The sequence below is a fragment of the Apteryx rowi genome, unplaced genomic scaffold (assembly GCF_003343035.1).
Source record: "Apteryx rowi isolate R43461 unplaced genomic scaffold, aptRow1 scaffold_50, whole genome shotgun sequence".
NCBI classification, from domain to species: Eukaryota; Metazoa; Chordata; class Aves; order Apterygiformes; family Apterygidae; genus Apteryx; species Apteryx rowi.
In genome coordinates, this window is record NW_020450761.1 from 917999 (window position 1) to 938977 (window position 20979).

A 20979-nucleotide genomic window follows, 5' to 3' on the forward strand; every position below is an offset into this window, starting at 1 on the left:
TATCAGAAACACCAGAAGTTAGTAAAAAAAAAAAAAAGTTTTGTAAGCTAAGTAGCCAAAGACAAGTTATACATCAGATCTTATGAAAAATATACAACTAACTTCTCCAGTATTTATAGAAGTGATTATGTAAAGCAAATATAACCTTTCACTAACTAAGAATTCTGAGTTAAATTTTGTAAATTAGAGTATTTTAGATTAACATTGAAAATTAAAAACTGATTTTTCCCCCCATTTAGCTATCATCTATTCCAGCTTAACCTAGTTAGGAAGCTCTATGATACATATAATTTTCTTCCYAATTTACAAAAACAGCAAAACAAAATGATCCTTGTAGCTGCAATTCCAAGCAGCAATTTTTTTCAGTCTATTTCTAAAAGCAACTTTAAATATTGAACATTAATGCTTCTGTTACAGATGTCATCCCAAAATGGAGCAAGCAAGATATAAACTTAAAACATACAACATACTTCCACATTAAAGACTAATGGATTACACAGTTAAGTTTATGGAAACCTATAGGGCAAATGAGCCTACCAAAAAAAAAAAAAAAAAATCCTGACAATTTTAAGTAAAGACACTTGTTTTAAAAAGGTCAAGACAAGTACTTTGGACACTAGCTTCAAATCTCYAAGTGAGAACCCTGCCAGTCTGTGGTTAACTTCTGAAGGGTGAACCTTTCACAAAAGGCCAATTAAGAAGCAGCAATTCTGTTGCAACTAAGATTACATTTACCATTACAGTTGCCTGCATCTACACTGGAAAATTTTTTTTCCTTAGAGGTCCACAAAAAAAACTTGCAGTCCACTGATTCAGATTTATGCATGTTCCAACATAAGACAAAGGTGAAGGTGTGCATTACTGAATGATTTTGGAAAGGACGTTTCATCATGTTAGTAAGAGAAAGCTCAGCACCTTGCACATTAAAGAGAATTTTTAACTAGATATTCTGTGTAGCTGTTATACATAGAAATCCAAAATCTAAAAATCAAGTGGTAAATTCTTGAAAAGAATATTGAAGAAATACACAAAGAACGTTGCTGAGGTTGTACTATAACATTTTACTTCATTTAAGTACAGCAAATTTCACCAGTCCTATGATTTATAAAGTACACAAAATTTGTACATAAAGGAAACCAAAACCCATCAAAAGATGATCATAAATGTGTGTATGTACAGGTTATATACACACAAAATGTGCAAATTTTTTTAATGCAAGTTAAACAAAGCATATGCAGGATAGAGTTGTACAATGCTAAGGGAACATACAGCGTTCTAGGTATCCTTATGATGTTTCGTATCTACAGCCAGTGCAAACTTAAAAGGCACAAACTCAGTGCTGACACTGTAGTGTTGCAAGTTACATTCAGGCACATCTCAATCTATACTTCTTCAGAAAGATCAATGAAGTGCTGCTTTTGTACTAAAGTGCCAGCCTTTTCTCAAAATTTAAGCACTAAATTGATGTAGTCTATATCCGATAGATATCAGTAGGGTTCCGAGTTAATCTATCACTGGAAAGTCTGCTGCTAGATCATCTGTTGTCCTTTTTTCAGGTATGAAAGTACGCTCTTTCCCCAAATACCTCCCTTAGTCCAAAGACACCTATACCTTGCAGGCCTTGACATATAGAATCTTACAGGATATTATTCACGCTTTTTTCTAACTTTAGTTAAACTCCTGCAGAAAGTATATCCAGATTTAAAAAAAAAAAAAAAAAAGGCAAAAAACCTTCCAAGATACTTGCATTTAACAAACCTTTGCTAAATTGCATAGTGACACGTGTGCATCAGCTGGTAAAGAGTTAAAACAAAAGCGTGCTGTTTAAGGCAAAATTTTAACACAGCATAGCAGAAAAAGCCAAGTACCAGGTCCATCAGTATTTAAACAAAGTACTGGCCCATATAATCTTATCCTCACAGTGTTTTCTTTCTTATGTTAATAGTGAACCCACACTTGCAATATGCTTTATTAGCAAATTTGTTGCATTTTTCTAAGTGAAATGAGAGCAATTAATATGCAGGCTGATTGACTGATATTGAAAACACCTGACAAATAGGTTCTCTTCCACCCCCCAAAAAAGGGTTTTTTGAGCCTACTGGGAGTTCAAAACTCACTTGTAGCCAGGTCTAATATAATACCTAAAACTGAACATTTAGTAAAATTGAACTAATCATTTAAAGTTTGCTAATATTTAATACAAGTTACCACATCACTTTGCTGTCTCACCCTAAAATTATACTTTTAGCATTATTTTTCAATAGAAGACATTTAATAGACATCTGAGGAAAACAATACAATACAAAAGCTCAAGGGTCTTTGCAAAGAGATCTTCTATTCCTTCTGCAAAGTAAGAAAGGARTGATTTTATTGGCATTTATTTGAAGTGCCATCAATAAAGACAAGAATACTTAAGAAAACAAAACAAAACAAAAAAGTTCTAGTGCTTCACACGTATCTTTGGTTTAACCTTCCTGACCAAAGTCTTCTGTAAACTTCTTTAACTTTTCCAGGTCCTGTTCATTAACTGTTGGTTTTGTGCTAGCTAGTGACCTGAGCATATCATCCTGTTAGAGAAAAAGAAAACAACTGTTTTCAGAAACAATAATAGTATCACATTTAACAATCTTATTGCCCATATAAAGTCACATTAAAAAGCCTATTAAAGCAAGATGACCATGAGAACTACTATTCACACAAAACTAAGTAAGCCAAAACATTTCTGCATACAGGCCACATTTTAAACCCGTGAAGACAGATGGTAACAGTGGGTTTTCTAAAAATGAAACCACAAGTCTCAGGTTTAGGTTTCAGCCACTCATCTATTCTAAAACTTTTATTCATCACTGCTTACCAGAAAGAAATGAACTTCCTTTTCTCCACACACCCCCCCCCCCCCCCGTCAGTTACTGTTTTCATCCCAACTTCAACTATGGTAGTTTAAAGGGGAAAATAATCAGATGTTCCTCTGTACATGTCATAGTCCAACAATACAGACCAGTATTTTATAATTTATCTCTAACAAAATTTCGCTGTTCATGACCGGTAGCTTCTGCATCTTCATTTCAGCCAATTCCCACTATAAATACTTTGGATCCTAGAAAATGCAGAAGTTCAGGAAAATTGCAGGTCTATGAAGTCAAAAACAGCAGTTAAAAAACCCTACTAATACAAAAGGGTAAGAAAACCCTAATCAAGTCCTAGCCAAGGGTTAACTGAAAAGAGTAGATGTTTTACACATCATATTATTATAAAACCATGGACAAAGACAACAATTAACATTATAGTTCTGTAGACCTGAGATTCTTATGGCCAGACTACAGATTTTCTGCTTAGAAAGAATTAAAGCCTGATCTGACCTGACAAGACCTGATTTTAGACACTGAAACAACCCCCTATGTAGCTGTAGCACATCAGAGCCTCGATATCATTAGTTTTCCTCAAGAAATTGTTGTTTATTTCCAAAAGAGACAGATTAAAAATCCACTTACACCATGCAGGCAGAAATATTAGGGCAGGCCTGCACTTGCATACATCCCTTTGTGCTTTCTTAGTGTGCAAATAACCATAGATAATTCTTTCCTTAAGCACAACAACAGTTGTATTACAAAGCAGAGCCTAGTGTTTTAGAGGTTTGTGATCCTCATGAAATACACTGCTTTCATTCATCACAGGAACATTTCCGCACAAGAACTGGCAGCRGCACAAATTTGATATCAGTTCCTTCCATCAAGCAACAAACTTAATTTCAGAATTTTYTTTTGTTGCTCTTGGGAAAAAATACAGCACAAGTGTCCAGCCACATTTTTCATACTAAACTAAAATTTCAATTTGTCTTAAATGATACAGACCATATTTTGTTCCATAGACTAAAGGTATTTTAGCACTCACAAAGAGAACAGCTGACAGAGATATGAAAGCTAGCTATATCACCTGTGATTAAATTTAACAAGAACTACCATTAAAACCACCAGCTTTTTATATGTTATTGGTTATGCTTGCATTTACTTCATGGGCAATATTTACCTACAACATTCCCAATTTACACTGAATGTAGTTTTCCATTTCCCAATATCTGTGTTCAGGCTATAGTATGATGGGAAGATAGCATAGCACAGGGATTCTGAAGTTTTTAAGTAAATAAAGACAAGTGAAAGAACAGTGGAGGAGCCAGATGCTACCCATGATTGAGAGAATGGCAGCTGCATACCAGCAGACAATAACAACAAAAGAAATGCTTATCAGGGTATGAGGTAGAGATCTGGCTTCTTTATAGGCATGCTGTACTGCCATGCTGTATGTTGGGATTTGAATCTTATCTGGTAAGTTCAGCATTTCTGAAACCAAACAGCTCATCCAAATGCCTGGTGTATTTGTTTGGGAAAAAAAAAGTCACCTCACAGTCTTTTTAGAGTTCTGCAAAAGAAGAAAGAACTTCACAAAAAATACCTACCATGGAAACCTGAGGCTCCAGTAATTTATCACCTGGGACCTCCATCCATGTCATTTCTATGGCTTCAGGATCCCCTGGAGAGCAAGGGGTGAACAAATCTACCATGGTATTTGGATTAGACAGTGATGGTCCTTTTACCTAGAAATAAGGGAAACAGTTTATAGGAGTTAAAATTTTTCCAGACACAACTAGAAGCTGAATATCATCTTTAGAGCAAAAAACATTCTTTCACTTTATACAGATGCTACACCCATCAAAAAAATCTTGTCCTTTGAAAGAGAAATTGTACAGCTGTATTGGCATCAGTCACTTGGAAGACATGCAGTTGTAGCCAGATACTTAAATTAACATCAGGTTAAAACCAATGAGCTGCTTCCTCTTAAGGTATGACTTTCTGTAGAAAGCTAACGTGCCACAAAATCTTGTTGGAGAAGATCATCCTACCTAGTCCCTGCTCACTTTGGAAGCACATTCCACACTGGCTAACAGCTTCTAAAAATTTCTCAGTAATTACACTACAGTGCTGCTCAAGTCAGAAAGCCAGAGGTGGCATTTACTTACTGCACTGAAAAGTTCTAAGCACCTTTTCTGACACCATCTCAGCAACACTTAATAGAAAATAGGGCCATCTAGCGGAAGAARAGAAACTATCCTTTCACCCTCGGCTGCCACGGACAGACCCAAAGGAGATGGACTAGGCTCCTCCTGCCTTTCGACAACGCACAGCTGGGACCCACAGTTCTATTTTCCTTCATCCTTACCTGAAGGACCCACATCCATAGGAACTCAGAAGTTAGGCAAAGATCAAAAGACAATCTATTAAGTGACCATTTATAATGGCAGGGAACTGGATTTGCTACTCCAACAGTTTTTAAAGCACAATACTGAAGAGCATAATTATAACATTGAAAATATACTTTGACAAACCTGTATCAACATCGTAATACTTACTGCAAGTAAGTACATGGAATTCATAACTGAGCAAAGCTCTGTGTAACTGGGGCAAGTTGTCCGTCATGATGCAAGTCATTAATAAAACCAAGATTTTACATATAAAAATAGGAAATTAAAACACTAACAACACAAGTGGAATAAACTTGGCTTTTGGCAGTGCCCTCAAAGTACTACATTTTTTTCTGCTTTTTTTATTTGTTTGTATTTTTGGCAAAAGGGGACAAGATGTAAGCTGCCTTTCAGCTGCCATGCAAACTGTGACAACTAAAGTTATTTCATTGTTCTGGGGTAGTCTGAGACATGCGTTAAATTCTTGCAAATTTGAATGAAAGGCTAAAATATAACAACTCTTTGGGCAAAAATGTCATTTAAAGTCAACAATGGATAACTACTTCACACATCACTGCATAAAGGATGGTAGCATTTAGAAAATCACAGCTATACCAAAACAAATACTTATTTAAGAAATACCGTTTATATTGCAATGTTACTGCTGATTGGCCCCACAAAGAGACTTGTCAAACTTGTCTTTCAAAAAATCCTTTTGTTTTTAAACAGGGAAAAGCTCCTCAAAAACTCATTATAATATTTTTTCCACCATAATTACAGGCTGCAAGTTTATTTTAACAAGTACAAAGTTGATAAAGCTTCCTCAAAGCAAACTCTGGAAACATACATAGTCCTCCTATATTCAGGACCATACTGGATTTAACTGTTCCTTTACCTTCCAGTGTTAAGCTGAATGTGTTCCTTGGATGAAAACTATGTTTAAAAAAAAAAAAAAAAAAAAAAAAAAAAAGTCTAGCTGTAAGTCAAAGCAACTGTGGCTGTTTAATTAAGGCCCAACAAAAAAAAAATTAAACAAATTAATTCTCATATGGCAAGTTATTTTATGATTTGATTTAGAATATTACTTTAAAGAGTGGCAGGTGGACAATCTTTACTTTTTTATGTCAGACTGAGTTACTGGTAGAAAACTTATAACTCAGAGAGCTTACAACCAAGACAGCTGCCAACAGAAGTTATATGGTATTCATCTCTTCATAGCTCAGGATCTGAAATACTTCCCCCCTTGAAGAAGAAATCCTGAAACCCACTCTTTAAGGCCCAACATCAAATGAAAGCTTCCCTGTATAGAAGGAAAAAACTCTGTGCAGAGTATCTTGACCTATCTTCACCTGAAATACATGAATATCTATAAAACCAAAATTTGCAGTAAAAATGAAAACAATTCTTTTAGTTTGGGTCTACTCTGAAAAAAAAGTGATGCTATTTTTCCTGTACAGTATTTAACTGATACACATCTTGTAGGTATTCTGAGTTCTGTTTACAACCACTGATAACATTAAGATAACACTTTTTGCACTCAAAAGCAAAACAGTTTAGAGAGTAATCTTCTGCATAAAGATGTTTCATATTAATTTGATTGAACACAAGAACATATGTTAAAATTCTTGGGGGAAAAAAGCAGATGAAACGGATTTAAATTTGTTTGTCCTAAGGAACTCTAGCTGCTTTAGTCATATAAAGCTTTGGAGATCCAAAAATTTAGAAGAAAAATTTCTTAAGTCAGTATACTGTATACAGAGGTGACTGCAAAATAAGCCACACAATATAGTTTCAACAATCTCTTTAAAGTGCAGCTAGATAAGTGCAAACTAGTCTTTACATTATAGCAGCATCAGTAAGATGTTGCATGCTGCCCAATGACACATAGACTTTGAACAGATACCTTGTAGCTTCACTATCATCACAAGTAACATTAAGTGATTCAGTGTTTTTATCAGAATGATGAGAACCTTTATTTTTGTTTGAAAAAAATAGGCTACATAAGCAGAATGTGCATAATCATAATCCACCTGTTCCCATATGGATGAAGAACAAATTTATTTAAATAACCTAAAAAAATATGAAGAACCACCTAACTTGGCACAGAAGAGAGCACAACTTTAACATAACATTTTAAGTCAGATTTTATATGCTTTTAATACTAGCTAAAGACATGAAGAAAGTCATCAGAGCTCAGATTACACAGCATGAATACCAAGGAACTAGCTGCATCAGATTTACAGCAGGACCTAAGGAAAAAAAAAAAAAAAAAAGAAAGATACCCAAATACTCCCTTGGTAGATAAACAGGACAGTGCCCACACATTTAAAAACATACAGTGCTACCCCAAAACAAGTTGATTCACAGAAATTTTCAATTTAAGTTTCTGGAGCTGAAATAACTAGAAAAAATCTTTGATCCCTACTTACTTTCTTAAAATGAGTCGCTGATTGCACTTTTCTAACAGGCTGCATCAGTGCATCACGTACAATGATGTTTATATCTGCACCAGAATAGCCATTGGTTCTCTTTCCAAGCTCTCGATAATCTGATTCTGTTAGGAGATTTGGAGTTGACCCAAGGTGAAGTCTAAACATTGCAGCCCTGGCATGGTCTTCAGGTAAAGGAATATAAATACGCTTCTCAAACCTGTTTAAAAAAAATTCCACAGACACAGGCTTATGCAGGTGCACAAAAAAAGTTTACGCAAATCAGTATATAGTTTGTTCCTAACAATATTAGAAAGAAGCAGTTTCAGTATTATAAACCTTTAAAAATCTAAGGCAAATATTCAACTACCTGTTCTCAAATAATTCTGCAGCTAGCATAAGTTAACATGCAGAATATAATGATTTCCTTTTCATGATATTTTCCCTTCAGACTGAAGTTTTTCTAGATCCTCTCCTACAGAGTCTTTTGTTTTAATAGAAAATTTTGAGGGGAAAAATCCCTTTAGTGTTGAAGTATACTGAAACAGTTTTCACACTTGAGGACAGAATTGCCTGATAACCAGCTGACACAACCACTTTCTATAGTTTCCAACTAAATTAAGAGAACAGCTAAAGTCCGAAGCAAATCTGAAGTCATACTCAACATGGCTGTCAGTAGAAAACTTGGATAACTGCAGTTCTTCTTTTGAAGCAGTATCTGTTCTCACAGTGAGGATTACCTCCCACCAACAAAATAAGAGCAACTCCAAATTTTGTAGAATGCAATTAACTTGATATACATGATGAAGTGGGCCAAAACCATACAGAAATTAATTCCATTACTGCATTACTAAAAATTACCCCTTGAAGTTCTAGGAACAAGAGCTAGAGAGCTACTTAAAATTTTAAGTAATACAAATTCACCACTAAATTTATCTCACATAGAACTATAACGTCATACAGGTTGGAAGGGACTCCTGCAGGTCATCTGGTCTAATCCCCTGCTCAAAGTACAGCTGGCTAGAATTAGGTATATAAGCAAAACAGTTAATCACATCCATACAAAAAAAAAAAAAAGTTTCTTGAGCAACTGCTATGCCTATAAAAATGACCATGATCCAAGTTGTGTCCTCATCACAATACAATCATATTTATCACATAGTTGTATTTGTGCTCTGCTGCTCAGCAGCTGAAAGGAAGGTCCAACTCGTCAAACAAAGCTACAGAAGCCCTTTATAGAAAAGCAGTCAAAATACACACTGATAGATCACCAGTAGAAAAACATGGTTCTTCTGCATAACTTCAAGGTGTAATGTCATGAAATACCTCAGGCTATTCAAGTTATTCAGTTTGCTGCTGCTGAGGATAACTCTGCCCCCTCTTGCCCTTCCTAGGTGCATACTTTGTATCTTGTCCCTTGCTTCCATTAGAAAACCAATCAGCAAGGAAACAACAGCTTTTTGCTTGCTCAAGCAGAATCAACTAACCAAGAGATCAAATAAACTACAGGACCAACATGAGAAGGAAAAATTCACCTCTCAAGTGGCAAGGGACTATTAGATTGGCTCAGTCCATCTCATGGAACTGAGCCCGAGAACATTAGCCATGTCTGCATACACAAGCTGGATTACTATTTCAAATAGTCTTGGACTGAACCCTCACCACAACTGAGTATTTCATACAAAATAATAATAATAATAATAAAAGCATCATACCTCCTCCTGATAGCAGAATCCAAAACCCAGGGTATGTTTGTTGCTCCCAAGACCAAGATTCCTTCATTGTCAACACCAACCCCTACATCCAAGCAGAAAACATTTAATTGTTTCGAAGATAACCAGACAGTGTTTTAAAACATCTTCAAAATTTTATGTGGTGAAATGGCAGATCTCATGCAAGCTATGCTTAAAATACATATCATTCCTTTGACTGATCCTGATAACCAGTAAGTTTACCTTGCATCTGGACTAGAAACTCTGTTTTAATCCGTCTAGCAGCCTCACTTTCATTTTCACTTCTTGACCCACATAGGGAATCTATCTCGTCAATGAAGATAATAGAAGGTTTGTTTTCTCTGGCAAGCTGAAACAAATTTTTCACTAATCTTTGAAAAACAAACAAAAAAAATAGCTTTAGTTATCTTAAAACACAAGCAAAACTTAGGATTATGATATAGTCACTTCCCTTAGAGAAAATAATAATAAAAAAAGAATTAATGTGAACAAAGCTTCTCAAAGATACAATACTCTTCCAGCTCCAAGAGCTCTGCATCATTACAGGTGAGATCACACAGTATAAAGGAAGGTGAAGCATCTTAAATAGAGTGTACTAAGCATTGCAAAAACGCTGTTTAAATTTACTTTCCTACAAAGGCAGGCTGAATTGTGCAAAACCACCACTCAACACAACCAAGAAGAACATAGCTTTCTCTTAAGATTTTTAACGGCTTAATTCCAGAGATTTTCAGAAGAAATAATATGAAAATTTATTCTTACACAACTTCATTAAGTACTTTTTATATGACAAGAAAGTACTTATAGCTGGTTTGTCTAAAAATGCCTAGCTGAATCTTATCAACATATTTAATGAGTTTAAAAAGAAAATAAATTGGAACATGCTGGGAAATTCTTTGTATCACCGACATTAATAACATTAGTTAATACTCAGCCTGCTGTTGAAGTCAAATAGCAAAAATGTCTCTTTGCACTGTAGTTCTGTATTCCCTTTGCAGCAAAAGAAGAGTAGCTTAAGCTTTCCAGCTTTTTAGAAACAAAAAATCCAATTAAAACTCTTTGATCAAATAGCCTATTTTCCTCATCCTATTAACATGAAAGAGCGTTGCTCAGCTGGGACACACTTGGAACTACTAGAATATGGTTTTGAGGAGCATTTTAACCATCAGATGAACATCTTTTTGTGCAACAAGCTCAGGGGGCTTCTTAGTTCATAAAGTCTTCAGGGGAAGACTGGACAGGCAAAGACCTGCACTTCTAGATTGCAACAGATTTGTCACTTCAGACTTTCTGGCCTTGTTCACACACCATGTACTAACAAACAAACAATTAACATTTTCTTTCATGGCTACCCCTCCCCTCCAATATATGTTTGCAGGTCTCTCAAGTCTTCCATATTTTGTTTCAAAACAGGATAACAAATAAGACATCTCACAAAAAGGGGACAGATAAAGGATGTCTTATTTTAACTGTACAGCTGCTACGGCAGAGTCAGGTTTAACATGGGGGTGGGAGGGAATAGAAAAACAGAGCATGGCAACACTTCAGAGTGACATGGTGGGAATCACAGCTTGGTTCAAAAGAAGGAAGGGCACCATATTGCTTCTGATACCTTTCTGAGCTATCTGTAAAAACCCTCCAGAGCACTGAAGAGCCATCCAGCTGCAGCAGCACAAAATGCAGCACATGAGGGTATCTTTATACGACACTGCAGTGCACTGCACAGAAACATCTCAAGTGCGTTTTCACAGACACATGACCTTTATGTCAAACTCTAGTTTCTCAAGAACATCTTATCTACCTCTTTAATACTAACTTCTTGCAAATGTTTTCTTGGACCTCTGGCAACTCAGACTTACTTTTCACTCTCTCCTAACCACTTTGAGACTAGGTCAGAGGAAGATACTGAGAAGAAGGTAGAATTGTTTGCTTCTGTTGCCACAGCTTTTGCTAAATAAGACTTTCCTGTTCCCGGTGGTCCAAACAGAAGAATCCCTCTCCAAGGTGTTCTCTTTCCTGGAAGAGAGAAACCAGCAGCCATCAGAACACGGTAGCAAGATAGAGCCTACTTTTCTAATGATGCCTCTCTAATTTACTCAGAGATTTTCCATATCTACCTCCGAAACTTCTGTCAGATGGATGATAACCATTTTAGCAAGAGCCCAGTTTGAGTTTCTGATCCATCAGCAAACAACTCTTCTCAGACCCCAGTGACAGTCCTAACTTTGACATTAGCATTTAGGATTTGAAATAAAAATTGTACTTCTGACCTGTAAACAGATGAGGAAATTTAATGGGCAATATCACTGCTTCTTTAAGCGCTTCTTTGGCATCTTCAAGGCCAGCAACATCACTCCATTTTACATTTGGTCTCTCCATAACAACTGCACCTATAACATAAGATTGAACAAATAGTGACACACACATCCTTTCAGAGCTTAAAGAACTCCCATTCAGGGGGAAAAAAAAAAAAAAAGAAAAAAAAGAAAAAACCTATGCCCATGTTCATACTAAATAAAAACATGTAATTTCTAAGGAGATTTAAACACTGAATACTGCTAGTCAAATGGAAGTTACTTCTACAGAAATATGTCCCTTTGTATGTTTAATCACAATAAAACATGGATAATCACAATGCTTAAGAGTTAGTAGAAGTCCTGCTATGGTCAAACAGCCCATAACTGGGCAGCAAGAATGAATTTAGTAGTCACAGATGAGTAGCTTCTCTAATAGGTATCCATGCACCATCTGCTCACTGAATTCCATCATTATACTTTCTGAAAAATTCAGAATTTCATTTTAAACAAGGGAAGCAACACAGTCACAGTAGTCCGGTATTCATAAAACTTCATCACTAATCCCTCTTCTTGTAGTGGCGACTCTATAGCAGATGAAGCAACTTGTTAGATATCTCCAGAAGTGCAATAGAAATAATATGAATGTCCCCTGGTAAAGCATTTTGAGAGCTAGCAATGAAAAGCTTCAGAAGGGTGATACTGAGCTTGCTCGGCTGCAGAAAAAACATCATCTTTCTCTAGCCATGTTCTTCCAGTCAAAGTTTATCACTAACTCATCTCTCTCAATCAACATATTTAGCTTGATTTTATGATTTTAGCCAACTGAGTTTTAATTTAGCCTTCCCTTCAGACTTTAGGTTGATTAGTCTGATATGCCAAAAAATTGTTTTGCCTTGACTAGTTTTAAGTGGCACAACTTGGATCTGAGCTAGTAACTGAAGATTAGAGCTTGAAATGCAAGCCAAGGCAAAACTCAAACATAAGACAAATTTTCTCATCCGAACAAATGCCATCCAACCCAATGCTTATCTTTAAGTACTCTAACACACTGAAAGTTTCAGTTGTCCTATTTTTCCTCAAGGGGTATGCTATAATTTTACGATCAGCTTTTACCAGCTATTTCACTGCCACGTTCACCTCATGCCTTTGGAGAACTGAGAAGTAATTTGTCTACAGCCTTTTTTTTTTTTYTCCCCTCCCCAAAACACATTTAAGATTGAACATTTACTGTTACCACCAGCTAACAAATAAAGCAAATACCCTTTAAAAAAAAATAATTCATAAGCATATCTCCTTTGAGATTTTTTTTGCTTCGTTCCTTTTTCATCAGATTGAAAGCAACAACTYCTGTTAACAGATCTTATTTAGGGCCCAAGAGCAACATCATAACGTGGAAGTTGTTAAAAAACATTATAGGGAAAGGTATTTGCAAGCTGTGTTAGCTTATAATCTATATATTGGAATTAATTCCACTGTCCACTTTCAGTGCATTAAACCCTTCTGCTAGGTTGATTACAACACAGTTTTTCATAAAGACAGTAAATAGAATGATTGGGTCCATCACTAAAATAATCATCAGAACAGGTAACAGCTCAGATAGGAAAAAGATTATTTTAAAGCTGAAATATCACAGGAAGTTATCTGTACCAGACATATTGTGGTAACTGAAATTACTGCACTGTAAGAGACTACCTATGCCAGGACGCAACTGGAACTGGACATCGTCAGCTCCCTAGTTTTGAAGGTGGAAGTGAATAGCTGGAAGGTTAAGCAACAGAGCGCAAGAGGCCTCTAAAATTATAAATGAGAGTACAGGAAAACAGACCCACTACTATCAGCCAGTCTGATTGTTACTGGCCATTTCTCCCACAGTAAGTCAAATTACTATTATAATTAAAATCTTGAAAAATATCCATAAAATTGGGAAAGTTCCAAAAGGCAYGGTCAGCTAGGAGTAAAAAGGCAGTAAAATTAACTACAGGAAATTTCTGTGGCTGTTGTGGCAAGCAAAAGGAAGATGAGTAATTTGACGGCTGCCCAGAGCCTATATTATCTTGAGCAACAGACTCCTGTGTTAGATTTAAAGGTACCAAGGAACTCATGCCTCAGATTTTCAAAGCAGTAAAACATGTAAGAAAGAATCTTGCCATTTATAGATAGTCTCAAATAAGTGGTGGTGCAAGAAACTATTTCTCAAAGTAAGAACTGAAGGTCAGATTCTCATTGGATGAAACAAACTGTTTATAGTCAAAGACGGGGCTAAGAGTCCAATGAATTCTCAAAGTCCTCATCAATTTTCTGTCATTTTGAAATATAGGAAACTTTGTCCCATACAACTGTGTATGCAGAGAAGTTGAAAAAGCATGGCAAAGTTTCCAAACGCAATATAACAGCTTCTGAAATTACACAGGCAGAGAGATCTGGTAAAGGCATTCGTCCTTTTTTACACTGAAAAACAGGGGGAGAACCATGAAAATTTCTTTGGATCCATAACCACCTTCTTTCTGGCAGGGAAGCTCTAAACAATTCTTCACCATTAAAGAGTAATAAAAATCAAGTGAAATTTCTCCTTTACTGTGTACAAAACTACTGCTAGCTGCTCTATGTTGCATCACCGACTATATTCAGCACTTGAGCTCAAAAAGCCAAAGAATTATATTAATCAATTGAGATAACATCATCCTTGATATGTGAGGAAATGCCACCTGTTACTATAAAAAGGTAAGAACCCATCTACTCCACTTCTGATTTTGAGGGCAAGCTTTTTTGTGAAAATGGCCCTGCATAGACTAAGTACTTGTAAGATGCTGTTACCTTAGCCTCTATGCAATTTATAATGCACCTAAGAGTAAAAATATTGATACAGTTTAGCCAACAGCTACCTGGGATCTCGCAACCTTTCCCTTTGGGAAATACTTTCTTGATAAATAAACATGAAGCACAGGGGACAGCAGATAAAGTTCAAAATATTTCCCACAATTTCACAGCACACAAACCTGTATTTCCATAAAGATTATGCTTCTGTATGTGTAAAATGTATAGTAGTTAAGCCACTCAAAATAAAGACAACGATAAAGCCAATCTATAACATTCAGATGGCCAAATTTAGCAAGTCACTTGATCAAGTTGCCTCTATTTAAAGAAAGAGAAGCTTCAAAGCTACCTTGAAGTTGATTCTGTAGCTTCTTTTTTTCAGGATCCTCTGACTCTCCTTCCCCATCACTGTCATTCCTGATTTGGACACAAGAAATAAATTGTTGAAGTACAAATGAGACAGCTGTCAGACTAAAAATCAAAACGTAACAAGCAGAAACACCACTCTGAGGAATGATAGAAACCTTTTTTCCAATAAACRTATTTCACAACTCTGCAAGTTTACATCACAGTATCACTATTTCTCCCTCCTAATTCTTTTTAATTCTCCCTCTTCCCCATTTCAACTTCCTCTTATGTGACCTAGCCCTTCCTCAGTACACTTCTCATATGTGCTTTGAGCCAATCGATAGGAAATACAAGCCCTTTTATTGAGCACCATGGAGGCACCAAAACAGTTTATTCTTAAATGTGGGCATTTATGCTTTACCTGGAATTCCAAATGGACTTGGTCAACTGTACCTAGTACTATGAAACTCTACCCCCCGCCCCCCGTCAGAGGAAAGAAAACTGGAAGTTACAGAAGGAAGACAAGACTGCTTGACGAACAATTGGAATAGAGGTCATGGAAATACAGGTAGCCTGAGTGATATTACCCATTCCTCCCAAAATTGTCAGAACACAGTGCAGCTCTCAAAAAGAGAAAACTGATGGATGAGATGAGTAGACATTGAAGGAGACAGAAAACAGAAGTTGTTTCAGGAGACAACAGGGCAGATCTAGCTGTTCATGACTGCTAGAAGTGGCAATCCCACCAGCAGATACTGTCGTGCAGTCCTTCCTCCCTCCTACCTCCATTAAGACAGCAGCAAGTGCAAAAGCATCTCTACTTGTTCAGATTGTCTGATTCAGCTTTCCAATCCACAAAATGATAAACAGATCTAATAAAAGGAAAGCAGCAGGAGAGATAAGACTGCAGCGAGGCCTTAGAGTCATTCAGCCCATCTTGTGGAACTTCACCCTAAGATGGAGCTTTGCTTCTCTAATCAAATGTGAGACAGATCAAATCTGGACCAGAGTAATCATCAGTCTTAATTGATTTTCTAGTTGGTCAGTATTCACATATAGAAGAATAAGTGTCACTGGGCCTGTTGTTAAGTTTGATAAGCATGAGTTAATCTGCAACAGCTTTCACTCTTCAGTGAATATGCTATGCAAATGTTCAAACATCTGAGTAAACAAGCAAAGAAAAGCTTGTGCTACTAATGCATGTTATTTTTCTTTTATTAGCCCACTGCACTTCAGCATTAGTAGTCATCTGAAACATTTCAAAAACACTACAGTTCAAATGATCTTTGAAAAGATGAACTTTAGGATAAGCTGAGTTCACAAAGTATTTTGCTTTACCTTCTCCAAAAACATACCCTTTTCCATCAGCAGGACCAGACTCTTTAACTGGTTTTGGTGCAGTTTTTTCTCTCTTTTTCAGATATTCTTTCAGCTTTTCTGCTCTGTCCAGGTATTCTGTACATTTCGTTCTAATACTCTGTTTTGCTTTATCACCCTGTGCTTCATCTAAAAATTTGAAGAGAAATAACACTTTGTTAACAATGAAACACATGCATGTTAATCAGAAAACAAGACTTAATTCTGTCATCTTTGTGTCTTATCAATATCTCTCTCTCAGGGACTAGATAACCAAACAGTTCAACTATTTGTTTTTCCCCTATACCATAGTAACAGGAAGGCAGAAACCACCTAACAAAAATCAAGTACAACCCTGAACGCTGCTTTGGCTTAAAACTTGACTGACAAGGATTAAGGACAGTGGTGCTGAATGAAGGCTTTTTCTGTCAGCCTCTCAAACTACTGTACAATGTCTGAACAACTCCTTTTCTAACCTAGCTTATCAAGAAGCTGCTTGTGCTGAGCAATTTTTATTTAGAAACATACTAAGCCCACTTATTTTAAAGGATGTTCATACCATAAAGAAAAAAAAAAAGCCATAAACATCTGAAAAAACTTAGGTCTGGCTCAACTGTTCTGTTAGCCACTATTACAATATTTTGAACCAGTGATCAAAATTTAATGTGGTAGGTTTATGTGTTAGTTTCCAAAAGTATACCAACATTGTTAAAATCACAGAAATTCATGTTCTGGTAGTCTATGTGCTATAAATGGATAGAAACTGATAAACACAAATTATTGTAAATGGCTATGAGGAAGAGAGCTTTTTAAGTCACTAAGATCTGTAAGAGCTCTTAAGTCAGGCTAGCAACCTAGGAGTTTAGCTACATTAAAAAGGCTGCTCCTTTCATACAAACATTGAACATGAGGACAAAGGCACACAGAAATGTGAAAAGAGCATGAAAATAATTATGAGAATATGGAAACTGAATAAAAATGAGAACATACAAATCAACCTCATATATTTTGTTGGCCAAGGTGTTAATAAGTGCTTTGACTATGACATTAAGTAGCAAAAAATGCCAGCAGAAAGACTTTTGAAAGGCAAGTGGCATAAGCTAATGAGCAAAAAACTATCCATGGGTACTACAAAGACTTTTTGTCTACCACATGGTTTTCTGCACAACAGAAGTACATGAATCCCTGTACTCTTTGTCACAATTCCTCATGTACAGTAACCAGCCTAAGACATTCCTACACAAGTCCAGTGTATAGACAGCAAAACCCCCCAGCCCCCGGTCCCAAATAGCCCTCCAAACAAGTAAAAAAAAAAAAAATTCAACTTCTTACAAGAATGGAGCAAGCATACAATACAGTGAAAGAAAAAGCAGCATAAAACACAACACCAGTCAAACTACACCTAGCAAGGGTCAGTTGATGATGAAAGTCAGAATTTAAATACTGATGTCAACACAAGAGATCATTCTATGCAATTTGATTTTAAAAAGTCTATGTAATCATTTACAACATTACACTTACATCTGACAACATGAAGAAAATACTGCACAGCATGTTGGTACAAGCGGAATGCTTCCTCATAGTTTCCTGCTTTATCTTCTTGTGCTGCCTTGCTAGCAAGGTCTATTGCTTTCTGTAATGCAARCAGATGATTCAAGCGGATGATTAAAATGACATTAACTACTGAACGACAACATTGAAGGATCAAAGAGACATTTTAAGCTGTTGCTCTGACTGGTTTTGATGGCTAGCTTTTCTGCTCTTGAACCCAAGCCCCAAAAAGTTAAAGGCATTTGATTGCCAGTCTTAGATGGTGCTTTGTACAGGACACTATTTCTCCATTCTTTTATGAACAGCAATTAGCAAAACTGCTAACATTTACTAGTATACAAGAAAAGCAGTAAATGACAAGAACAAGTATTTATGCATGGTAAATTGTAACTACTGCTAGTTTGTCCATGTAGTTTTCCTTCCTCCTACAACAGATTTCCAAAAGAGTTTGCAATAAATGCACGTTTTTTCATCACAGACCTAGACAGTTTCAACTGCGAGTGATGAGATCACTAAATCCTATTGAGGGCAGAGTCAATACAGGAAGTACATGATTACAGAGCACTGAAACTAGTTCTATCAGTCTTCCAACACTATGCAGGGAGACAGCTTCAAAGACTGATTATCTGTTTAGCTTCTCAGGGATTCAGCTTCCTGACATCCAAGTAACAAGTTCTAGTCACCATTCCAGGGAAAGGGGAAAAAAACCCACCAGGCAGAAAGCACACGAATATCAACAAGGAACTTAAGCATCAAGAAAAAGGTCTATGGAGGAGAATTCTGGGATGGAATTTTCAATTTGCTTCTTGAACTAATTTCAGATAAAACCGGCCATGATTTGAGCCATCAGACTGTATATGCTGGCCTGTGAATCTGATGATATGACTGTTACTCCTTCGTTCTTCAGTGCTTGCTACCCTTGATTACATTTTGCTGCTTGGACTGCTTATATCACTTCAGGACAATTAAAAATGACAGTTTGAATGACTAGCTCACAGTAAGTTTAAGAAAGCTAGTTGGTTAGCCAGAGTTCACCAACAATACCTAAATCACATATAGCCCCTCTGATATTCTCCCACATTCAGTTAATTTTGTCTTGCTAAACATTTCTAGTATGTTCACCATGATTTGTAATGACAGGGAGCAWGGCTAAAAGCTTCAACAGGTTTTCATTAGGCCTTCCTGCATACAAATTCTTGCTGGTATGCAGATATTCTCATATGTCTCAGGCAAAACAAAGCTGATAAGCAGTAGCCATCACAGAAGAAACGGCAATATCTCTCATGGTACAGTTCGGACTTGCTGGCTTGGAAGCAAAGGTCTTTTCATCAGACCTATCTGAGATTAAGAGTAATTTATTTAAAAACAGTGACCCCAGCAAAGCAGACGCTGCAGTTCTTGTGTGACAAGTGTTGGAAACACTGCAAGCATCTGTTCCCTTGAAAGAGAATTTAGTCTTTCCTTTTAGGAGAAGCCATAAGCTGGCATAACAGTTTACCACTTCTAAATGGGCAGTTCCAGTCCCCTCCTTGCTGCTCACCTTGTGCTGGCTCTGTCAGATCCCTTCACGAACCATTTAAACTCAGCAGTGCAGTAGAAAACTAGCCCAGAAAGAAGTTGTTTTCTGCTATTTTAGTGACTTAAATTACTGCACAGGCAGTTCAATAAGCCCTGAATCCAGGGCAACAAAAACAATGGTATTGGAGAGCTAGGATTAGGGCAGTGATGGCTATACATGTGACACTATATCCAAAGAATGAATGGTAAAGACCACCTGCAAAACATAACTCTCTGAAAACAGGGCATCTTGTAACTTTGCTCCTTTCAAATAGAAAAATATCTATACCATGTATTGACTGTTTTTTTATACTCCTCTTTATAAATACAGAGGAAACTATTATTTGAGTATTAGATTCTCAGCTTTAGTGCATCAGCAGGCACCTTAGCTTGTAACTGTGATTAAAAGCTCTGCTATCAAAAAGGAAATAATTTACTAGAAAGTTGTATAAACCAGGCCATAGATGGCCAGCTCTAAGTACCCACGAGGCACAAAATGCATGTATCAGACTACAGTCTGATGAACACCAACCTTCATAAGCAACAACAGCCTAAACAGCTTTCATTCTCCTCTTGCTTATTTGAGACCCTGCGATAGCTACCTCAGCTATGCCAGTACAAGCATTGCCTGGCTGCAAGCTTGCAGATCGTGGTTCAAAACAGCTGAAAAGAAAATAACTTTTTAACACGGACGATTTCTGGACCTGTTTTGCCAAGCAGCCGCAGAACCAATTATACCGGCACAACTGAGGGTTAACGCAAGGAATGCAAAACCAGAGCATACAAGGACTTCCTGCAGCCAGTACTCCCAGACAAACCTATACCAAGCTGCACTTTCAGACCACAAGACACAACAACGCTTACCACGGGACACCGGGTCCCGCTGCCCCGAGTGTCGTTGGCGGATACGATCCACCGCCCTCAGCACCGCCAGCCCGGCGGGACCGCGTCCCTTCGCCGGGAGCCCCAGCACAGGCCCGCGCTTGGCAGGGGCCGCCGCGGCCTCGGAGCCCGAACCAGCGTCGCTCCGACGCGGCGCCGCGGCTGCGCCGTCTCGCGGCTCGCCCGCTCCAGCCCCGTCAGAGGTGGCCGTAGCCTCCCTGCCCCGGCTCCGGCCCCGACCGCCGCCAGACCCCTCTCGCCCGCCAGGCGCGCCGGCGCCCCCCGGCCACCCCCGCTGCCTCGCCCCTCCCCGCCGGGCCCGCGCCGCTCTACCTGGAGGTTGCCGGTGGCGCCCGCCATGGCGGAGCGCGGGGGGACCGCAGCTGCCGCCGGTCGGAGCTCCCCTCCTCTGCCCTTCCCTCCCCCCGCCGCCGGCCGCAGAACCGAAACCGCCACCTCCGCGAGGCGCTTCCGCCCCCAACCACCACAGGCACCTCTTCGGCTTCCGCTTCCGGCGCCGCACCTCGCGCACGTCAGGGACGTCAGAGGCCGGGCGCGCCGCGGGCCGAGGCCGCGTGACAGGGGGCGTGGCTGCGTGGCCGAGGTCGGGGGCGTGGCCGAGGCGCGTTTCAGTCAGGGGCGCCCCTGGGGCGCGGCGCAGCGGCCGTTACTCAGGCTCCAAGGGCCGCGGGTGCAGTCCGGCAGCCTCTCTCGCGGGCGCGAGGGGCGGTGGTGGGGGGAGCCGTCGCTCTGTCGCTCCGCCGCGAGGAGCTCGG

At 38.3% G+C, this 20979-nt stretch overlaps 1 protein-coding gene across 2 annotated transcripts; it reads right to left on the reverse strand.

The window, feature by feature from the left end:
- Nucleotides 1-1041: 1041 nt before the first annotated feature.
- VPS4B (vacuolar protein sorting 4 homolog B) lies at nucleotides 1042-20695 on the reverse strand. 2 transcript variants are annotated; one of them, XM_026079772.1, is made up of 11 exons: nucleotides 20537-20694; nucleotides 17735-17846; nucleotides 16213-16363; nucleotides 14859-14926; nucleotides 11669-11788; nucleotides 11258-11414; nucleotides 9621-9769; nucleotides 9381-9462; nucleotides 7666-7885; nucleotides 4454-4591; nucleotides 1042-2567 (listed from the first exon to the last, which is right to left on the reverse strand). In XM_026079772.1, exons 1-11 carry the CDS (start codon nucleotides 20561-20563, stop codon nucleotides 2466-2468), a joined length of 1326 nt encoding a protein of 441 aa, XP_025935557.1. In that variant the 5' UTR covers nucleotides 20564-20694; the 3' UTR covers nucleotides 1042-2465. The 2 variants fall into 2 exon arrangements, with proteins under 2 accessions (XP_025935557.1, XP_025935558.1); XM_026079773.1 differs by lacking the exons at nucleotides 1042-2567; nucleotides 4454-4591 and adding an exon at nucleotides 6191-7485 and having other exon boundaries at nucleotides 20537-20695.
- Nucleotides 20696-20979: the final 284 nt, after the last annotated feature.